The sequence below is a fragment of the Hypomesus nipponensis genome, chromosome 21 (genome assembly GCF_054491055.1).
Source record: "Hypomesus nipponensis isolate SF chromosome 21, ASM5449105v1, whole genome shotgun sequence".
In the NCBI taxonomy this organism is placed as follows: Eukaryota; Metazoa; Chordata; class Actinopteri; order Osmeriformes; family Osmeridae; genus Hypomesus; species Hypomesus nipponensis.
Window position 1 is genome coordinate 7918526 of NC_140381.1, and position 18304 is coordinate 7936829.

The following is an 18304-nucleotide window of genomic DNA, read 5'->3' on the forward strand; positions in this document are numbered from 1 at the left end:
AGGTCACCGAATATAACAGACTTATGTCAGTTAGTCGGACTCATTTCCAGTTTATTCTGTTCCATGAAGCCAGCTGGCCGTAGTTTAAATTCAGTAACCATGGCAACTTATGCTGGCTAAAACATATAGCCAAATGCATTAATTAAACAATGATGAACAATGATTTCAGAATGATACAAACCTACATAGCCTAGGCTACGTGAAATGTAGTTTGGGATTTCAAATGTTCAGGCATCAGGCATAGGCCTATATCTAAATTCTTAGCAAGTTTGTTCATGTGGTTAAAGTATTGCTAGAAAGTATTTACTGCATATATTACAGTTGTGTTACTGTAGTGTACTGTAGTGTTACTAGAAGTAAATTCAATATCATACTATCATACTGAACACAGCAAGCTGTTCATTAAACATTTTATTAATGACTCATCTTGGAAACTTGATGGATTGTATATGTGTGTGGGGGTATGTGAGCGTGTATGTGCATACATACAATGTGTTTGTGTATATACAGTATGTTTGTGTATACAGAGGTCCAGAGCAACAGAAAATTGCACTTGGAACACTAAAACCTTGATTTGCATACTGCATTATGACATCATCACCCAGACCATGATTGCCTTGTGATGTCACAATGGCTCAGTAGGGCTATATAAACAGGTGTGCACAGCCGCGCAGCTCATTAGAAGATTGACACCGGAGAGTGAAGACTATCTACTACAAGAGAGACAACAGGACCAAGAGTAAGACACAGCTAGCTGAGTGAGTTGACCTCTCTGAGGGGGAGTCGTCTGGGGGGCCGCAGGCTGTAGTCCCTCCGTCCCAACTGCCTTGGCTGAAGTCTGACAATTTGGTCAAACTTAAACATGGGTCAAGCCCAAAGTCACTCAGTGGTGACTACTGAGAAGAGACCCCAAAAACTAAAGGGGAAAAAGAAGAGAGGATTCTTTCATTTCTTCAGGTACCATCTGACAAAGAGCCACCTCCAGGAATTGGATAGGAGCACCATCGAAAAGGACGAAGACTGTACAGTTAAGCAACAAACCCTGCTAGATCACTTCCTATTACTTGCTTTGATGCCCATTTGATTTATGTAACGCTCTTAAAGGCCTAAATATTTGTACTTAAAATGCCCAAATATTAAATCTGTTGTGTAGGTCATCACACAGTAATGTTGTGATAATGACTGACTGAATCCAAATGGGGGAAATGTTTACATATGTTTGCTAGTTTCATATTGGACTGTCATTATGAACCTCCTCTCTACTGTCCTCTTCCTCCTCAGGTCACGGAGGAGGATGCTGAGGACCTGCTGCCTCAGTTCAGCCCTCTGTCTGGCCCTCTGCTGCTGTACATGCCAGTGTGGCGTCCTGTAAGTTCTCCTCTGTCTTGGAGCTAAGATTTTGAGAGGGCGCCTGATGTTTTGACTGAGAACATGGGCATATAACAATCGCTTTGTAATGTCTTCTTAAAACATTGACAATGTAGCCTACTGTGAACATGACGACGTTTTCACAACAATCCCTAAGCTTCTCTAAATGTTCTCTCTGCCATGCCAAGGCTCCGTCATCCAGGCCTGGTGTTGTTCAGCTGACTCGTGCTGGGAAGCTGTTAATGACAGAGTTAACATCTCTGGACACTCTGGTAACCATTCACCTTCTCTCATTCCACCTTCTGTGTTCTTAGTTCAAATTCTGCAGTCTTCAGGTTAAGAAACCACTGTCTTAGATGCACAGTATTAGTCACCATCGGACAAAGATGGTGAAGTTAAAGTCTCCCGTTGTTCACTGTCACAGACCTTCTTCATGGCCCCAGTTTGGCTCCATCACATTCCTAAGATCTACCTCACCCGGGCTGGGAAGATGGCATTGAACCTGACACTCAGACGACAGGTGACATCATTCATTACAAATTCAAAGAGTCACCATTATGGAAGACTCACACTGCTTACACCATGTATACATGTGTCTCTAAGCCAAAACATTGTAATACAAATACATATCAAAGGTCACAGGGGTGCAGTTCAGTCAAACAAGCACCTAATGTTCTCACAAGCCGACATAAAGGCCAGCTGCAGTGTCTTCAGCTTTCCACTCAGACTGTATGTCAGTTAGTGATGAGCTCTGTTTAGTTACTAGGTAGACTAAGGGGTTTAAATGTTTTTTTGTATGTCATGTGTTTCAGATGACCAGCGGACCCTTGCTGCCCTGGGAGTTCAGCCCCCTCTACTGTGGCCCTGTGGTCATTTGGACTGGGGTAAGAGCCGTCTTACCTTTACACACACACACACAAACACACAAATACTCACACTTACACATTTATTATCTCAGTTGTTTTTCTGCAAATTTGCTGCAACGTTCTGGAATGTTGAGATGATGATGTCATGATGAATGGTTCAGTACTATGTAATTTGGTCCCTATGGAAACATAGTGGACATGGATGGAGTGGCTAGTTCCATTCAGGGGGAGGTAGTTTTCTTGCCCCCCTCTCTCCTGTTCTGAATGTGACAGACTGGCTGCCTAATGTGTGTATTCCTCTCCCCTGTGAGACTGGAAGAGTAGACACCTCAGAAAGTCATCATTTGACTGTGTCAATTCAACTACATGAACAAAAGCATTGATGTCAGAGATACTATGTTTCTCAGTCTCAGACATCGGATACAAGGTCTGAGATACAGTATGGTAAGGGTCTGTGGGGTCCTACATCAGTTCCAGAACATTCCACCTCACCCTCTCTGTCCATGTTTCTGTAGAGGAGGTTGTCTTCGGATCTGATGAGCTCTGAGAGGAACCATACATCCTCCTACTCGTGGACCAGAGGATCTAAATCTCAGGTACTAAGAGAGTCAGCCTTTGCCAACACACCTGCACACCTACCCAAACAAACAGCCTATTGTTGTTATTTGTAACCCCTCCTCCCTCCTCCCCACTCCCTCAGAGGGTGCACGTACATTCGCGCAGCGTGTGCATGATAAGGGGGGCTGACGCCAGGCTGTGGTGGGCCATGTCTGAGGAGACATCCAGGCTCGGTCCAGATGTAAGTGCAAACACAATCACACACACGCATGCACAAGCCACACACAGTCTGACCCAGGTCCTCTTCTTCCTCTGTTTGCTGTTGCAGGGATTCCACCTCAAGGTGATGACGGTGACCGGAGTTCAGGTAAGATTCCCCTGAAGTGTGAGATGCCAACAGTGTGACACCTTCCTGTTCAGGATTGTATCTGAAGCTGTACTCTAGATCAGTTAACCCAGCTCTCTGTCAATCATCCCTTCCTTGTATCTCCTTTCCCCTACAGCTCATTGACGGCCATGTGAGACAATATCAGTCTCACATGGGTTCTAAGACCACGGGTCCGGCTTACGAAGGGGTGAGAACTGCAACACTAGGATAGATAGATAGATAGATAGATAGATAGATAGATAGATAGATAGATAGATAGATTCAAGCTGATTCATCCCTTTAGGACTCTTAACATGTTAAAGGTGTGTGTGTGTGTGTGTGTGTCTCCGTCTTGTCCACTAGCAAACTGATGTAACCATCACGGAGGCCAGCATGGTGGTGGGTCCAGATGGGATTCTGTACATCAGAACCAGAATCTCCTGGGGGTCCGGAAACGAGTCGGAGGAGGAGTCGGAGGAGGACCAGGCACCTTCTGAGGAGGACAACTATCTGGACTGGACCAACGACCAGGACCAGGCCTGGGACTCCTCTGAGGAGGATGATCTGGACTGGACCCAGGGCCAGGACCAGGACTGGCTCCCCTCTGAGGAGGAGGATGATCTGGACTGGACCCAGGACCAGGACTGGCTCCCCTCTGAGGAGGAGGATGATCTGGACTGGACCCAGGACCAGGACCAGGACTGGCTCCCCTCTGAGGAGGAGAATGATCTGCACTGGACCCAGGACCAGGACTGGCTCCCCTCTGAGGAGGAGAATGATCTGCACTGGACCCAGGACCAGGACCAGGACTGGATCCCCTCTGAGGAGGAGAATGATCAGGACTGGACCCAGGACCAGGACAGGGATCATGAGACCCATTTCCCTGCAAAATGGGAGAATGAAATGGAATTCCTCAAGTTAGTACAATTCCTCAACAGGCATATTTTAATGGTTACATTTGACAACACGCCATACACATGGTACTTGTGTACTAAATATGCTATAAATACTGATGTAAGCACAGGAATGCATGTTATCAAAGTTGCCCTCATTGCTCTGTAGTTAGCTTGTCCAGGTTAACTTGACTGATCTGTATCTCCATAGGTTCTACTTGAGAGACAAGACCGTGGACCAACTGTCCTACAAGGTGGACGCTCTCAGGCAGGCCTTTACTGTGAGTAGTCTACTATCTAGCTAGCTCCTGTGTGTCCATGTTATATCAAATGCTAGGTAATCAACTCCTGTGTGCTGTTAGTAGTGATTATTTTAGCTCGTTATCCTGGTCATCCATGTTTGTCCCCAGACGCTGTTTACTAAGAGCAGAGAGTTCATGTTGGCGCCAGTTCACTGGCTTTTAGCAAGGCTGGCAAGAGAAGGGCAGAAGGTATCTGACATGTTATCCCTCCACCAACAGTTACTAGACTTGGGGTGACCTTGATTTATGCCACCCTGGTGGGGTGGCACCACTTGAATAGTCTACACACACGCTAACTTGGAGATCAATCGAACACACCTTAGAAAACATGGGGTCTGTGTGTGACTGTGTCTGTGTTCTCCAGGATGAAGAGCAGCTGTTTCAGCAGTACAAAAGGCTGCTGGAGTTCACCTTAGACAACGCCCACCTCCACTCCATCATGCAGGAGCTGGGAGCGGCATCGGTGAGGAGAGGGGGACGAGAGGGGGAAGGGGAGGAAAGAGAGGGGAGGTGAAGGACAGGATGGATGGTGGGGGAGAGGAGGGCATCAAAGGAGGAAGAGGGGAGGAAATATTTTTCCCTTTCAGCCCCCCTTATGGTCAGTTCATGCTCATAAAAAGATGCCAAACTCACAACATCTATATTGAGCATTCTCAATGTTTAAATTTGGGCATGGGGTCTGTGACATCACACATTCTAGAAGGTGCGAGACACTTGTCTGTGGCAGCAAACTGGTCTGACTGACATCGTTTAATGACCTGGACACCTCACATCTCCTCTGATCTCACTTCATCAGAGTGTAAGAGCTAGCTAATAACTTGTGGGAACTCTTTTCAGATTCACCACTTGAGCATCATAGATGTGGTGATTGAGCTGGTTATGCTGCGCATGATCGTGTTTGGCTATCGCCAGTCGTATTTCAAAGTAAGTGCCCCGCCTCCCTAGTCCTGCATCACAGGAGGTCAGTGACATCACCATGTCTAGATAGCCACGGAAGTCATTTTCATTTACTCCACGATGCGAGCCAAAGTTTACAAGTGGTTGACTGATCAGTCAGTCACAGTTTTGGTGTCTGACCCAGCCTCCCTCCTTCTCTTGCTCTCTTCCTCTCCCTCCCCCTCCCCCTCTCCCTCCCCCTCTCCCTCTCCCTCCCCCTCTTCCTCCCCCTCTCCCTCCCCCTCTCCCTCTTCCTCCCCCTTTCCCTCCCCCTCTTCCTCCCCCTCCCCCTCTCCCTCTCCCTCCCCCTCTTCCTCCCCCTCTTCATCCCCCTCCCCCATCCCCAGGGTCCAGATTGCTTCATGCTCCAGCTACATGACCTGGTGGAAGCCTTCCTCCCCCAGGACACAGAGGGAGCCCCAGGGAAAACATACCTGGAGAAACTGAAGGTGTGCTCTCTCTCCTTTTCTCTCTCTTTATCTCTCTCTCTCCCCCTTCTCTCTCCCCACCCCTCTCTCTGTCTCTCTCTCCCCCCTCTCTCACACTCTTTCTCGTTCAAGATACCCACAGTGTTTGTTTGGCGCCTCAACCTTTGTGCACTCCTGTTGTCTACAGGAAACCTTCTTGGACTTCCTGGACAACATCTTGGGTTTCCCTGAAGCCCTCTACTCCTGCCAGAGCGACTTGGTGCCCAAACTAATGCACCATCTTGGGACCATGTTTTCCAAACTGCTCAGGGTGGATGAGGACTTAACTGAGGACCAGGACCAGGACTCCTCCTCTGAGGAGGAAAAGGACATGACTCCGGACCCGGACTGGGACAAGGACTGGGACTGGGACCAGAATCAAGATGGACGCCCGGACCCAGATTGTGGAGGATTTGAATCTGCTGGCTTGGAAAAGGCCGGTGGAATTTACAGCTCCTTCCTACCAAACACAAGCTTGGATGAAAGACTTGAGATGGAGTCTCCTGGCTTGGAAAAGGCCAGTGGGACCCAATCCTCTTCATCCTCCCGCACCTCCTCCAGCTCCTCCACATCCAGGTACTCCTTGGCTCGTGCCCCCAGCCCAGAGGGAGATAATCTGGGGCTGCTCGGAAAGGCCGACCCCCCAATCCTCCGGACATGGTTCACACTGGTAAGCTGAAAACAACACCACACTTGCACTAGGTAGAACTGACCTGAGCTGAGTCTGCGATAAGAAGGGATGACATGTGACAATCTCAACAAATCTGTGTGTCTTTGTTCTCACTTCCAAACCCAGAAGAAAGAGAGGACGTCTCTCAAGGACGGACAGACTGAGGCTGCCAAGGGCAGAAAGAGATGGAGAATGTTTAAGACACACAACAAAGTGTCTCCCCTCCCCTTTGAACGTAAGATCCTGACTGCACATTGGCTCATTTAGGCTTTCCCACTGTAGTTGGCCCTCTGCAGTTGGCCCCCCATTTCACACACACGGACACACACACACACACACACAGACATGCACATGGACACACTATATTTTTAAGTGAGAGGTCACAGTGCTGAAGTTCCATGTGATGTCATATCGTGTTGTGTGATGCTGTTTCCTGTCCAGGTCCAGACCTTGGCGAGTCCTTCATTGCAGAAAGAGAAGAGAAGAAGAAGACAAAGTCCATCAAAGCCTTCTTCCAGGGGATCTTTGTAGCTCTTTCCAGGGCTTTCTGCTTCGGCTGCATGAAGGACATTCACCAATAGAGAGAGCCACCTGCTCACTCAACTGGTTGCAGCAGCAGAGAGAGAACCTGTCACTATGTCAACACCCGTAGCTATGTCCCTACGGGATAGATAGATAGATAAGCGATAGATAGATAAGATAAGATAAGATAGATAAAAGATAGATAGATAAGAGATCGATAGAAAAGATAAGCTAGATAAGAGATAGATAGATAGATAAGAGATAGATAAGATAGATAAGAGATAGATAGATAGTGTGGCATCACGAGAGGACGTGTGGTGGAGGGGCGATATGTGGCTCTCTTGGAGTGGCTACCCGGGCCCAAGATGGCTGCCGAGAGGACTACACCTCCCAGAAGGCACCACGCCGCCAGGTGCACCTGCCTCAGTTCCCTGATTGAGGTGGGAGCTCAGTTGGGGGATGGAGAGAGAACAAAAAGCAGGACCCACCGACCAAAAGAGAGAGAGCGTACCTGGCGCAAACAGAGGTCAACGCCAGAAGAACTTTGAGTGGAAGATACCTGGTAGGATCCAATCCGAGGAGCAACTTTTTGTTTTCAACAAAAGTTTTATGTTTTGCTACCTGACCTAAGTTTTGTGTTGGTGAATAAACCGGATTCCTTGTTTTGAACCCACTTTTGCCTGCTCTGACCGGTTTTGACGCACTGCCTTACAGTGGTCTAGCCTCTCATGCTGCCACAATAGATAGATACATAGATAGTTAAATAGATAGATACATAGATAAGATACATAAGAGTTAGATACATGGATAGATAGATAGATAAATAGATCGAAAGAAAAGCAATAGATAGAAAACTGTTAGCTGCTACTGGCATTCTCTAATCCCTGCTCTCCTCTCTGTCCCCCCTACACACCTCCCTGTGGTGTGGGGGGTTTGAGCTGTCAGCATCTGCCTGGTTGTGGGTCTGTCAACGCTGGACCTGGTCGCCAGTGGACGTCGATCTGTGACAGTCTGCCAAAGCTGGATCTAGTCGCCAACCGGAAACCAGTCTCCATGACGGACGACAGCGAGTTCCCTGTTCCTTTTCTCATCCCTCAACCTGTGATGCTGCGCCCCCAGCCCCCAGCCCTCTGCCCCCAGCCCTCAGCCCTCAGCCCTCAGCCCCCAGCCCCCACCCCTCAGCCCCCAGCCCTCAGCCCCCAGCCCTCAGCCCCCAGCCCTCAGCCCCCAGCCCCCAGCCCTCAGCCTTCTGCCCTCTGCCCCCAGCCCTCTGCCCCCAGCCCCCAGCCCCCAGCCCTCAGCCCTCAGCCCTCAGCTCTGTGTATGCTGACATTTACCAACTGACCCAAGTTGAACACTGGATTTTGGTGTCTCAACAACCATTGACACTTCCCTGCTGTATGACTATGATAAGCCTGTGTTCTGCACCTCTCTTTCACCAACCGTCTCTGGAGTTTTTGACATTGCTTGTAAAAAGGGCTATACAAATGAATGTTGATTTGTTGAAAACAATTGGGGGAATATGCTCTATTTTGTAGTTTAGAATTCCAATAGAAACTACTGCCATTTAGTTTATATCTCCTTTGTAATTGTTGAGCTGTTTGTGTACAAGGTTGTGACATCACCATGTCAGGACTGCAGTCACATAGAGAGGCTTATTTACGTGTGTTAAAGTAAAGTAATTACACTTTACATCAGTGTAAAAGTTACCCTAAACACGAGATTTTCTACAGATTTTACTCACACATGATCAAACTATGTATTTTGAGAATGCTACTTGAGTTATTTCAGAATAGTTAGGTGTGCTTGGCTTTGGCAGCACAACTTATTGTAATCTCACATATATATTATAAGCTCATGAGAACATAATACGTCTTCAGTATTAACCCTGTAAGTTTGTCTGCAGTTGTGAATTTAATGGTATAGAATAATGTGTTCAAGCTTAATATTATGAGCAATATCAATACGTTAGTGACAAATAAACTTGTATATTGTTATAACAGTGTGCTGGTTCGTGCTGGTTAGTGTAGGGTCCACACAAAAATGTAAACCTTCATGGATGGTCTGAAGATGTTTAATTTGCTGTCTTGCACCAGTGCTAAACAGAAAAGTAGTCAGAAGGCAAAATTATAAATTAAAACTCCATTAGCAATACGCTACATTCATTAGTAACTCATTAGCACCACCAAGTTAGCAAACACATCAAATAAACTCAATACAATTAAACTACACTGTTACCACATGTCGGGAAATAACCAAATACAAGCAATATTACAAATGTGATGAATGCAAACTTTACAAGCATGAAACACAATGTATTGTGGTCAATTAGACTATGCTAGGTCTTGTTTCACTGAAAGCACGGCTTCTTCAGTCATCCTCCTTGAGAAAGGATACTGTTCACAGCTGTGGACATCACCATTACCAGAATTGTAGTGACCGGGAGGATATGCCTGTTGTGATGATAGTTTAAACCATGTTAGATTGTTGGCTCTGTGTGCAATGTTTGGGTCTCCTCTCCCTGTCTTCTGTTGCTGTGTCTTTGGTTCTGTTGCAGGATGGCAGGCAGGTAGAGGAGCTGTGATTGCTGCAGGGGCACACCTGTGATCTGTGCCTCGCTCCTTAATAAGCTGTGCCCTAGCAAGCTGGGTCTTTCCTATTAGGAACATCATCACTGATGCCATATCATGACCACGCACTCCTGATGACCATCAGCCAATCACGTCAATCACTCACCTTAGACCTCTCACTTTACCCAGTCAGAAACAACAGCCTGTCTTCCGCCTGAGGCCTGTTCCTTAAAGCGAGGTCACCGAATATAACAGACTTATGTCAGTTAGTCGGACTCATTTCCAGTTTATTCTGTTCCATGAAGCCAGCTGGCCGTAGTTTAAATTCAGTAACCATGGCAACTTATGCTGGCTAAAACATATAGCCAAATGCATTAATTAAACAATGATGAACAATGATTTCAGAATGATACAAACCTACATAGCCTAGGCTACGTGAAATGTAGTTTGTGATTTCAAATGTTCAGGCATCAGGCATAGGCCTATATCTAAATTCTTAGCAAGTTTGTTCATGTGGTTAAAGTATTGCTAGAAAGTATTTACTACATATATTACAGTTGTGTTACTGTAGTGTACTGTAGTGTTACTAGAAGTAAATTCAATATTATACTATCATACTGAACACAGCAAGCTGTTCATTAAACATTTTATTAATGACTCATCTTGGAAACTTGATGGATTGTATATGTGTGTGGGGGTATGTGAGCGTGTATGTGCATACATACAATGTGTTTGTGTATATACAGTATGTTTGTGTATACAGAGGTCCAGAGCAACAGAAAATTGCACTTGGAACACCAAAACGGTGATTCGCATACTGCATTATGACATCATCACCCAGACCATGATTGCCTTGTGATGTCACAATGGCTCAGTAGGGCTATATAAACAGGTGTGCACAGCCGCGCAGCTCATTAGAAGATTGACACCAGAGAGTGAAGACTATCTACTACAAGAGAGACAACAGGACCAAGAGTAAGACACAGCTAGCTGAGTGAGTTGACCTCTCTGAGGGGGAGTCGTCTGGGGGGCTGCAGGCTGTAGTCCCTCCATCCCAACTGCCTTGGCTGAAGTCTGACAATTTGGTCAAACTTAAACATGGGTCAAGCCCAAAGTCACCCAGTGGTGACTACTGAGAAGAGACCCCAAAAACTAAAGGGGAAAAAGAAGAGAGGATTCTTTCATTTCTTCAGGTACCATCTGACAAAGAGCCACCTCCAGGAATTGGATAAGAGCCCCATCGAAAAGGACGAAGACTGTACAGTTAAGCAACAAACCCTGCTAGATCACTTCCTATTACTTGTTTTGATGCCCATTTGATATATGTAATGCTCTTATAGGCCTAAATATTTGTACTTAAAATGCCCAAATATTTGATCTGGTGTGTAGGTCATCACACAGTAATGTTGTGATGATGACTGACTGAACACAAGGGGGGAAATGTTGACATATGTTTGCTAGTTTCATATTGGACTGTCATTATGAACCTCCTCTCTACTGTCCTCTTCCTCCTCAGGTCACGGAGGAGGATGCTGAGGACCTGCTGCCTCAGTTCAGCCCTCTGTCTGGCCCTCTGCTGCTGTACATGCCAGTGTGGTGTCCTGTAAGTTCTCCTCTGTCTTGGAGCTAAGATTTTGAGAGGGCGCCTAATGTTTTGACTGAGAACATGGGCATATAACAATCGCTTTGTAATGTCTTCTTAAAACATTGACAATGTAGCCTACTGTGAACATGACGACGTTTTCACAACAATCCCTAAGCTTCTCTAAATGTTCTCTCTGCCATGCCAAGGCTCCGTCATCCAGGCCTGGTGTTGTTCAGCTGACTCGTGCTGGGAAGCTGTTAATGACAGAGTTAACATCTCTGGACACTCTGGTAACCATTCACCTTCTCTCATTCCACCTTCTGTGTTCTTAGTTCAAATTCTGCAGTCTTCAGGTTAAGAAACCACTGTCTTAGATGCACAGTATTAGTCACCATCGGACAAAGATGGTGAAGTTAAAGTCTCCCGTTGTTCACTGTCACAGACCTTCTTCATGGCCCCAGTTTGGCTCCATCACATTCCTAAGATCTACCTCACCCGGGCTGGGAAGATGGCATTGAACCTGACACTCAGACGACAGGTGACATCATTCAGTACAAATTCAAAGAGTCACCATTATGGAAGACTCACACTGCTTACACCATGTATACATGTGTCTCTAAGCCAAAACATTGTAATACAAATACATATCAAAGGTCACAGGGGTGCAGTTCAGTCAAACAAGCACCTAATGTTCTCACAAGCCGACATAAAGGCCAGCTGCAGTGTCTTCAGCTTTCCACTCAGACTGTATGTCAGTTAGTGATGAGCTCTGTTTAGTTACTAGGTAGACTAAGGGGTTTAAATGTTTTTTTGTATGTCATGTGTTTCAGATGACCAGCGGACCCTTGCTGCCCTGGGAGTTCAGCCCCCTCTACTGTGGCCCTGTGGTCATTTGGACTGGGGTAAGAGCCGTCTTACCTTTACACACACACAAACACAAATACTCACACTTACACATTTATTATCTCAGTTGTTTTTCTGCAAATTTGCTGCAACGTTCTGGAATGTTGAGATGATGATGTCATGATGAATGGTTCAGTACTATGTAATTTGGTCCCTATGGAAACATAGTGGACATGGATGGAGTGGCTAGTTCCATTCAGGGGGAGGTAGTTTTCTTGCCCCCCTCTCTCCTGTTCTGAATGTGACAGCCTGGCTGCCTAATGTGTGTATTCCTCTCCCCTGTGAGACTGGAAGAGTAGACACCTCAGAAAGTCATCATTTGACTGTGTCAATTCAACTACATGAACAAAAGCATTGATGTCAGAGATACTATGTTTCTCAGTCTCAGACATCGGATACAAGGTCTGAGATACAGTATGGTAAGGGTCTGTGGGGTCCTACATCAGTTCCAGAACATTCCACCTCACCCTCTCTGTCCATGTTTCTGTAGAGGAGGTTGTCTTCGGATCTGATGAGCTCTGAGAGGAACCATACATCCTCCTACTCGTGGACCAGAGGATCTAAATCTCAGGTACTAAGAGAGTCAGCCTTTGCCAACACACCTGCACACCTACCCAAACAAACAGCCTATTGTTGTCATTTGTAACCCCTCCTCCCTCCTCCCTCCTCCCTCCTCCCTCCTCCCTCCTCCCTCCTCCCCACTCCCTCAGAGGGTGCACGTACATTCGCGCAGCGTGTGCATGATAAGGGGGGCTGACGCCAGGCTGTGGTGGGCCATGTCTGAGGAGACATCCAGGCTCGGTCCAGATGTAAGTGCAAACACAATCACACACGCGCATGCACAAGCCACACACAGTCTGACCCAGGTCCTCTTCTTCCTCTGTTTGCTGTTGCAGGGATTCCACCTCAAGGTGATGACGGTGACCGGAGTTCAGGTAAGATTCCCCTGAAGTGTGAGATGCCAACAGTGTGACACCTTCCTGTTCAGGATTGTATCTGAAGCTGTACTCTAGATCAGTTAACGCAGCACTCTGTCAATCATCCCTTCCTTGTATCTCCTTTCCCCTACAGCTCATTGACGGCCATGTGAGACAATATCAGTCTCACATGGGTTCTAAGACCACGGGTCCGGCTTACGAAGGGGTGAGAACTGCAACACTAGGATAGATAGATAGATTCAAGCTGATTCATCCCTTTAGGACTCTTAAAATGTTAAAGGTGTGTGTGTGTGTGTGTGTGTCTCCGTCTTGTCCACTAGCGAACTGATGTAACCATCACGGAGGCCAGCATGGTGGTGGGTCCAGATGGGATTCTGTACATCAGAACCAGAATCTCCTGGGGGTCCGGAAACGAGTCGGAGGAGGAGTCGGAGGAGGACCAGGCACCTTCTGAGGAGGAGAACTATGTGGACTGGACCAACGACCAGGACCAGGCCTGGGACTCCTCTGAGGAGGATGATCTGGACTGGACCCAGGGCCAGGACCAGGACTGGCTCCCCTCTGAGGAGGATGATCTGCACTGGACCCAGGGCCAGGACCAGGACTGGCTCCCCTCTGAGGAGGATGATCTGCACTGGACCCAGGACCAGGACCAGGACTGGCTCCCCTCTGAGGAGGAGAATGATCTGCACTGGACCCAGGACCAGGACTGGCTCCCCTCTGAGGAGGAGAATGATCTGCACTGGACCCAGGACCAGGACCAGGACTGGCTCCCCTCTGAGGAGGAGGATGATCTGGACTGGACCCAGGACCAGGACCAGGACTGGCTCCCCTCTGAGGAGGAGAATGATCTGCACTGGACCCAGGACCAGGACCAGGACTGGCTCCCCTCTGAGGAGGAGAATGATCAGGACTGGACCCAGGACCAGGACCAGGACTGGCTCCCCTCTGAGGAGGAGGATGATCAGGACTGGACCCAGGACCGGGACAGGGATCATGAGACCCATTTCCCTGCAAAATGGGAGAATGAAATGGAATTCCTCAAGTTAGTACAATTCCTCAACAGGCATATTTTAATTGTTACATTTGACAACACGCCATACACATGGTACTTGTGTACTAAATATGCTATAAATACTGATGTAAGCACAGGAATGCATGTTATCAAAGTTGCCCTCATTGCTCTGTAGTTAGCTTGTCCAGGTTAACTTGACTGATCTGTATCTCCATAGGTTCTACTTGAGAGACAAGACCGTGGACCAACTGTCCTACAAGGTGGACGCTCTCAGGCAGGCCTTTACTGTGAGTAGTCTACTATCTAGCTAGCTCCTGTGTGTCCATGTTATATCAAATGCTAGGTAATCAACTCCTGTGTGCTGTTAGTAGTGATTATTTTAGCTCGTTATCCTGGTCATCCATGTTTGTCCCCAGACGCTGTTTACTAAGAGCAGAGAGTTCATGTTGGCGCCAGTTCACTGGCTTTTAGCAAGGCTGGCAAGAGAAGGGCAGAAGGTATCTGACATGTTATCCCTCCACCAACAGTTACTAGACTTGGGGTGACCTTGATTTATGCCACCCTGGTGGGGTGGCACCACTTGAATAGTCTACACACATGCTAACTTGGAGATCAATCGAACACACCTTAGAAAACATGGGGTCTGTGTGTGACTGTGTCTGTGTTCTCCAGGATGAAGAGCAGCTGTTTCAGCAGTACAAAAGGCTGCTGGAGTTCACCTTAGACAACGCCCACCTCCACTCCATCATGCAGGAGCTGGGAGCGGCATCGGTGAGGAGAGGGGGACGAGAGGGGGAAGGGGAGGAAAGGGAGGGGAGGTGAAGGACAGGATGGATGGTGGGGGAGAGGAGGGCATCAAAGGAGGAAGAGGGGAGGAAATATTTTTCCCTTTCAGCCCCCCTTATGGTCAGTTCATGCTCATAAAAAGGTGCCAAGCTCACAACATCTATATTGAGCATTCTCAATGTTTAAATTTGGGCATGGGGTCTGTGACATCACACATTCTAGAAGGTGCGAGACACTTGTCTGTGGCAGCAAACTGGTCTGACTGACATCGTTTTTTTCAAGCACACATCGTCCTCGAAGCCCAGGCAATATGCCCAGTTTAATGACCTGGACACCTCACATCTCCTCTGATCTCACTTCATCAGAGTGTAAGAGCTAGCTAATAACTTGTGGGAACTCTTTTCAGATTCACCACTTGAGCATCATAGATGTGGTGATTGAGCTGGTTATGCTGCGCATGATCGTGTTTGGCTATCGCCAGTCGTATTTCAAAGTAAGTGCCCCGCCTCCCCAGTCCTGCAGCACAGGAGGTCAGTGACATCACCATGTCTAGATAGCCACGGAAGTCATTTTCATCTACTCCACGATGCGAGCCAAAGTTTACAAGTGGTTGACTGATCAGTCAGTCACAGTTTTGGTGTCTGACCCAGCCTCCCTCCTTCTCTTGCTCTCTTCCTCTCCCTCCCCCTCCCCCTCTCCCTCCCCCTCTTCCTCCCCCTCTCCCTCCCCCTCTCCCTCTTCCTCCCCCTCTCCCTCCCCCTCCCCCTCTTCCTCCCCCTCCCCCTCTCCCTCTCCCTCCCCCTCTTCCTCCCCCTCTTCATCCCCCTCCCCCATCCCCAGGGTCCAGATTGCTTCATGCTCCAGCTACATGACCTGGTGGAAGCCTTCCTCCCCCAGGACACAGAGGGAGCCCCAGGGAAAACATACCTGGAGAAACTGAAGGTGTGCTCTCTCTCCTTTTCTCTCTCTTTATCTCTCTCTCTCCCCCTTCTCTCTCCCCACCCCTCTCTCTGTCTCTCTCTCCCCCCTCTCTCACACTCTTTCTCGTTCAAGATACCCACAGTGTTTGTTTGGCGCCTCAACCTTTGTGCACTCCTGTTGTCTACAGGAAACCTTCTTGGACTTCCTGGACAACATCTTGGGTTTCCCAGAAGCCCTCTACTCCTGCCAGAGCGACTTGGTGCCCAAACTAATGCACCATCTTGGGACCATGTTTTCCAAACTGCTCAGGGTGGATGAGGACTTAACTGAGGACCAGGACCAGGACTCCTCCTCTGAGGAGGAAAAGGACATGACTCCGGACCCGGACTGGGACAAGGACTGGGACTGGGACCAGAATCAAGATGGACGCCCGGACCCAGATTGTGGAGGATTTGAATCTGCTGGCTTGGAAAAGGCCGGTGGAATTTACAGCTCCTTCCTACCAAACACAAGCTTGGATGAAAGACTGGAGATGGAGTCTCCTGGCTTGGAAAAGGCCAGTGGGACCCAATCCTCTTCATCCTCCCGCACCGCCTCCAGCTCCTCCACATCCAGGTACTCCTTGGCTCGTGCCCCCAGCCCAGAGGGAGATAATCTGGGGCTGCTCGGAAAGGCCGACCCCCCAATCCTCCGGACATGGTTCACACTGGTAAGCTGAAAACAACACCACACTGGCACTAGGTAGAACTGACCTGAGCTGAGTCTGCGATAAGAAGGGATGACATGTGACAATCTCAACAAATCTGTGTGTCTTTGTTCTCACTTCCAAACCCAGAAGAAAGAGAGGACGTCTCTCAAGGACGGACAGACTGAGGCTGCCAAGGGCAGAAAGAGATGGAGAATGTTTAAGACACACAACAAAGTGTCTCCCCTCCCCTTTGAACGTAAGATCCTGACTGCACATTGGCTCATTTAGGCTTTCCCACTGTAGTTGGCCCTCTGCAGTTGGCCCCCCATTTCACACACACGGACACACACACACACACACACACAGACATGCCAGGGACAAACTATATTTTTAAGTGAGAGGTCACAGTGCTGAAGTTCCATGTGATGTCATATCGTGTTGTGTGATGCTGTTTCCTGTCCAGGTCCAGACCTTGGCGAGTCCTTCATTGCAGAAAGAGAAGAGAAGAAGAAGACAAAGTCCATCAAAGCCTTCTTCCAGGGGATCTTTGTAGCTCTTTCCAGGGCTTTCTGCTTCGGCTGCATGAAGGACATTCACCAATAGAGAGAGCCACCTGCTCACTCAACTGGTTGCAGCAGCAGAGAGAGAACCTGTCACTATGTCAACACCCGTAGCTATGTCCCTACGGGATAGATAGATAGATAAGCGATAGATAGATAAGATAAGATAAGATAGATAAAAGATAGATAGATAAGAGATCGATAGAAAAGATAAGCTAGATAAGAGATAGATAGATAGATAAGAGATAGATAAGATAGATAAGAGATAGATAGATAGTGTGGCATCACGAGAGGACGTGTGGTGGAGGGGCGATATGTGGCTCTCTTGGAGTGGCTACCCGGGCCCAAGATGGCTGCCGAGAGGACTACACCTCCCAGAAGGCACCACGCCGCCAGGTGCACCTGCCTCAGTTCCCTGATTGAGGTGGGAGCTCAGTTGGGGGATGGAGAGAGAACAAAAAGCAGGACCCACCGACCAAAAGAGAGAGAGCGTACCTGGCGCAAACAGAGGTCAACGCCAGAAGAACTTTGAGTGGAAGATACCTGGTAGGATCCAATCCGAGGAGCAACTTTTTGTTTTCAACAAAAGTTTTATGTTTTGCTACCTGACCTAAGTTTTGTGTTGGTGAATAAACCGGATTCCTTGTTTTGAACCCACTTTTGCCTGCTCTGACCGGTTTTGACGCACTGCCTTACAGTGGTCTAGCCTCTCATGCTGCCACAATAGATAGATACATAGATAGTTAAATAGATAGATACATAGATAAGATACATAAGAGTTAGATACATGGATAGATAGATAGATAAATAGATCGAAAGAAAAGCAATAGATAGAAAACTGTTAGCTGCTACTGGCATTCTCTAATCCCTGCTCTCCTCTCTGTCCCCCCTACACACCTCCCTGTGGTGTGGGGGGTTTGAGCTGTCAGCATCTGCCTGGTTGTGGGTCTGTCAACGCTGGACCTGGTCGCCAGTGGACGTCGATCTGTGACAGTCTGCCAAAGCTGGATCTAGTCGCCAACCGGAAACCAGTCTCCATGACGGACGACAGCGAGTTCCCTGTTCCTTTTCTCATCCCTCAACCTGTGATGCTGCGCCCCCAGCCCCCAGCCCCCAGCCCTCTGCCCCCAGCCCTCAGCCCTCAGCCCTCAGCCCCCAGCCCCCACCCCTCAGCCCCCAGCCCTCAGCCCCCAGCCCTCAGCCCCCAGCCCTCAGCCCCCAGCCCCCAGCCCTCAGCCTTCTGCCCTCTGCCCCCAGCCCTCTGCCCCCAGCCCCCAGCCCCCAGCCCTCAGCCCTCAGCCCTCAGCTCTGTGTATGCTGACATTTACCAACTGACCCAAGTTGAACACTGGATTTTGGTGTCTCAACAACCATTGACACTTCCCTGCT

General features: G+C 48.3%; 2 protein-coding genes across 4 annotated transcripts; both read left to right on the top strand.

Annotated features, from left to right (window-relative positions):
- The first annotated feature begins 580 nt into the window (after window positions 1-580).
- Window positions 581-8123, top strand: LOC146237730 (uncharacterized). Of its 2 annotated transcripts, XM_084686136.1 has the most exons (18): window positions 581-1027; window positions 1282-1368; window positions 1557-1640; window positions 1793-1888; window positions 2181-2252; window positions 2750-2830; window positions 2935-3033; window positions 3121-3159; window positions 3296-3367; window positions 3523-4076; window positions 4264-4333; window positions 4463-4543; window positions 4719-4817; window positions 5192-5278; window positions 5638-5739; window positions 5906-6427; window positions 6554-6662; window positions 6869-8123. In XM_084686136.1, the coding sequence occupies exons 1-18, from the start codon at window positions 863-865 to the stop codon at window positions 7006-7008; spliced, it is 2559 nt and encodes an 852-aa protein (XP_084542262.1). In that variant the 5' UTR covers window positions 581-862; the 3' UTR covers window positions 7009-8123. The 2 variants fall into 2 exon arrangements, with proteins under 2 accessions (XP_084542262.1, XP_084542263.1); XM_084686137.1 differs by lacking the exon at window positions 4463-4543.
- Window positions 8124-10243: 2120 nt separating this feature from the next.
- Window positions 10244-18051, top strand: LOC146237731 (uncharacterized). Of its 2 annotated transcripts, XM_084686184.1 has the most exons (18): window positions 10244-10782; window positions 11036-11122; window positions 11311-11394; window positions 11547-11642; window positions 11935-12006; window positions 12498-12578; window positions 12718-12816; window positions 12904-12942; window positions 13079-13150; window positions 13266-13990; window positions 14178-14247; window positions 14377-14457; window positions 14633-14731; window positions 15153-15239; window positions 15587-15688; window positions 15855-16376; window positions 16503-16611; window positions 16819-18051. In XM_084686184.1, the coding sequence occupies exons 1-18, from the start codon at window positions 10618-10620 to the stop codon at window positions 16956-16958; spliced, it is 2730 nt and encodes a 909-aa protein (XP_084542310.1). In that variant the 5' UTR covers window positions 10244-10617; the 3' UTR covers window positions 16959-18051. The 2 variants fall into 2 exon arrangements, with proteins under 2 accessions (XP_084542310.1, XP_084542311.1); XM_084686185.1 differs by lacking the exon at window positions 14377-14457.
- Window positions 18052-18304: the final 253 nt, after the last annotated feature.

Coding starts and splice junctions, on each gene's coding strand:
- LOC146237730 (XM_084686136.1), top strand. CDS start 863: ATGGGTCAAGCCCAAAGTCACTCAGTGGTGACTACTGAGAAGAGACCC. Junction 1,641..1,792: donor TAACATCTCTGGACACTCTG/GTAACCATTCAC, acceptor TCACTGTCACAG/ACCTTCTTCATGGCCCCAGT. Junction 4,077..4,263: donor AATGAAATGGAATTCCTCAA/GTTAGTACAATT, acceptor GTATCTCCATAG/GTTCTACTTGAGAGACAAGA.
- LOC146237731 (XM_084686184.1), top strand. CDS start 10,618: ATGGGTCAAGCCCAAAGTCACCCAGTGGTGACTACTGAGAAGAGACCC. Junction 12,579..12,717: donor CCAGAGGATCTAAATCTCAG/GTACTAAGAGAG, acceptor CCACTCCCTCAG/AGGGTGCACGTACATTCGCG. Junction 13,151..13,265: donor CGGGTCCGGCTTACGAAGGG/GTGAGAACTGCA, acceptor CTTGTCCACTAG/CGAACTGATGTAACCATCAC.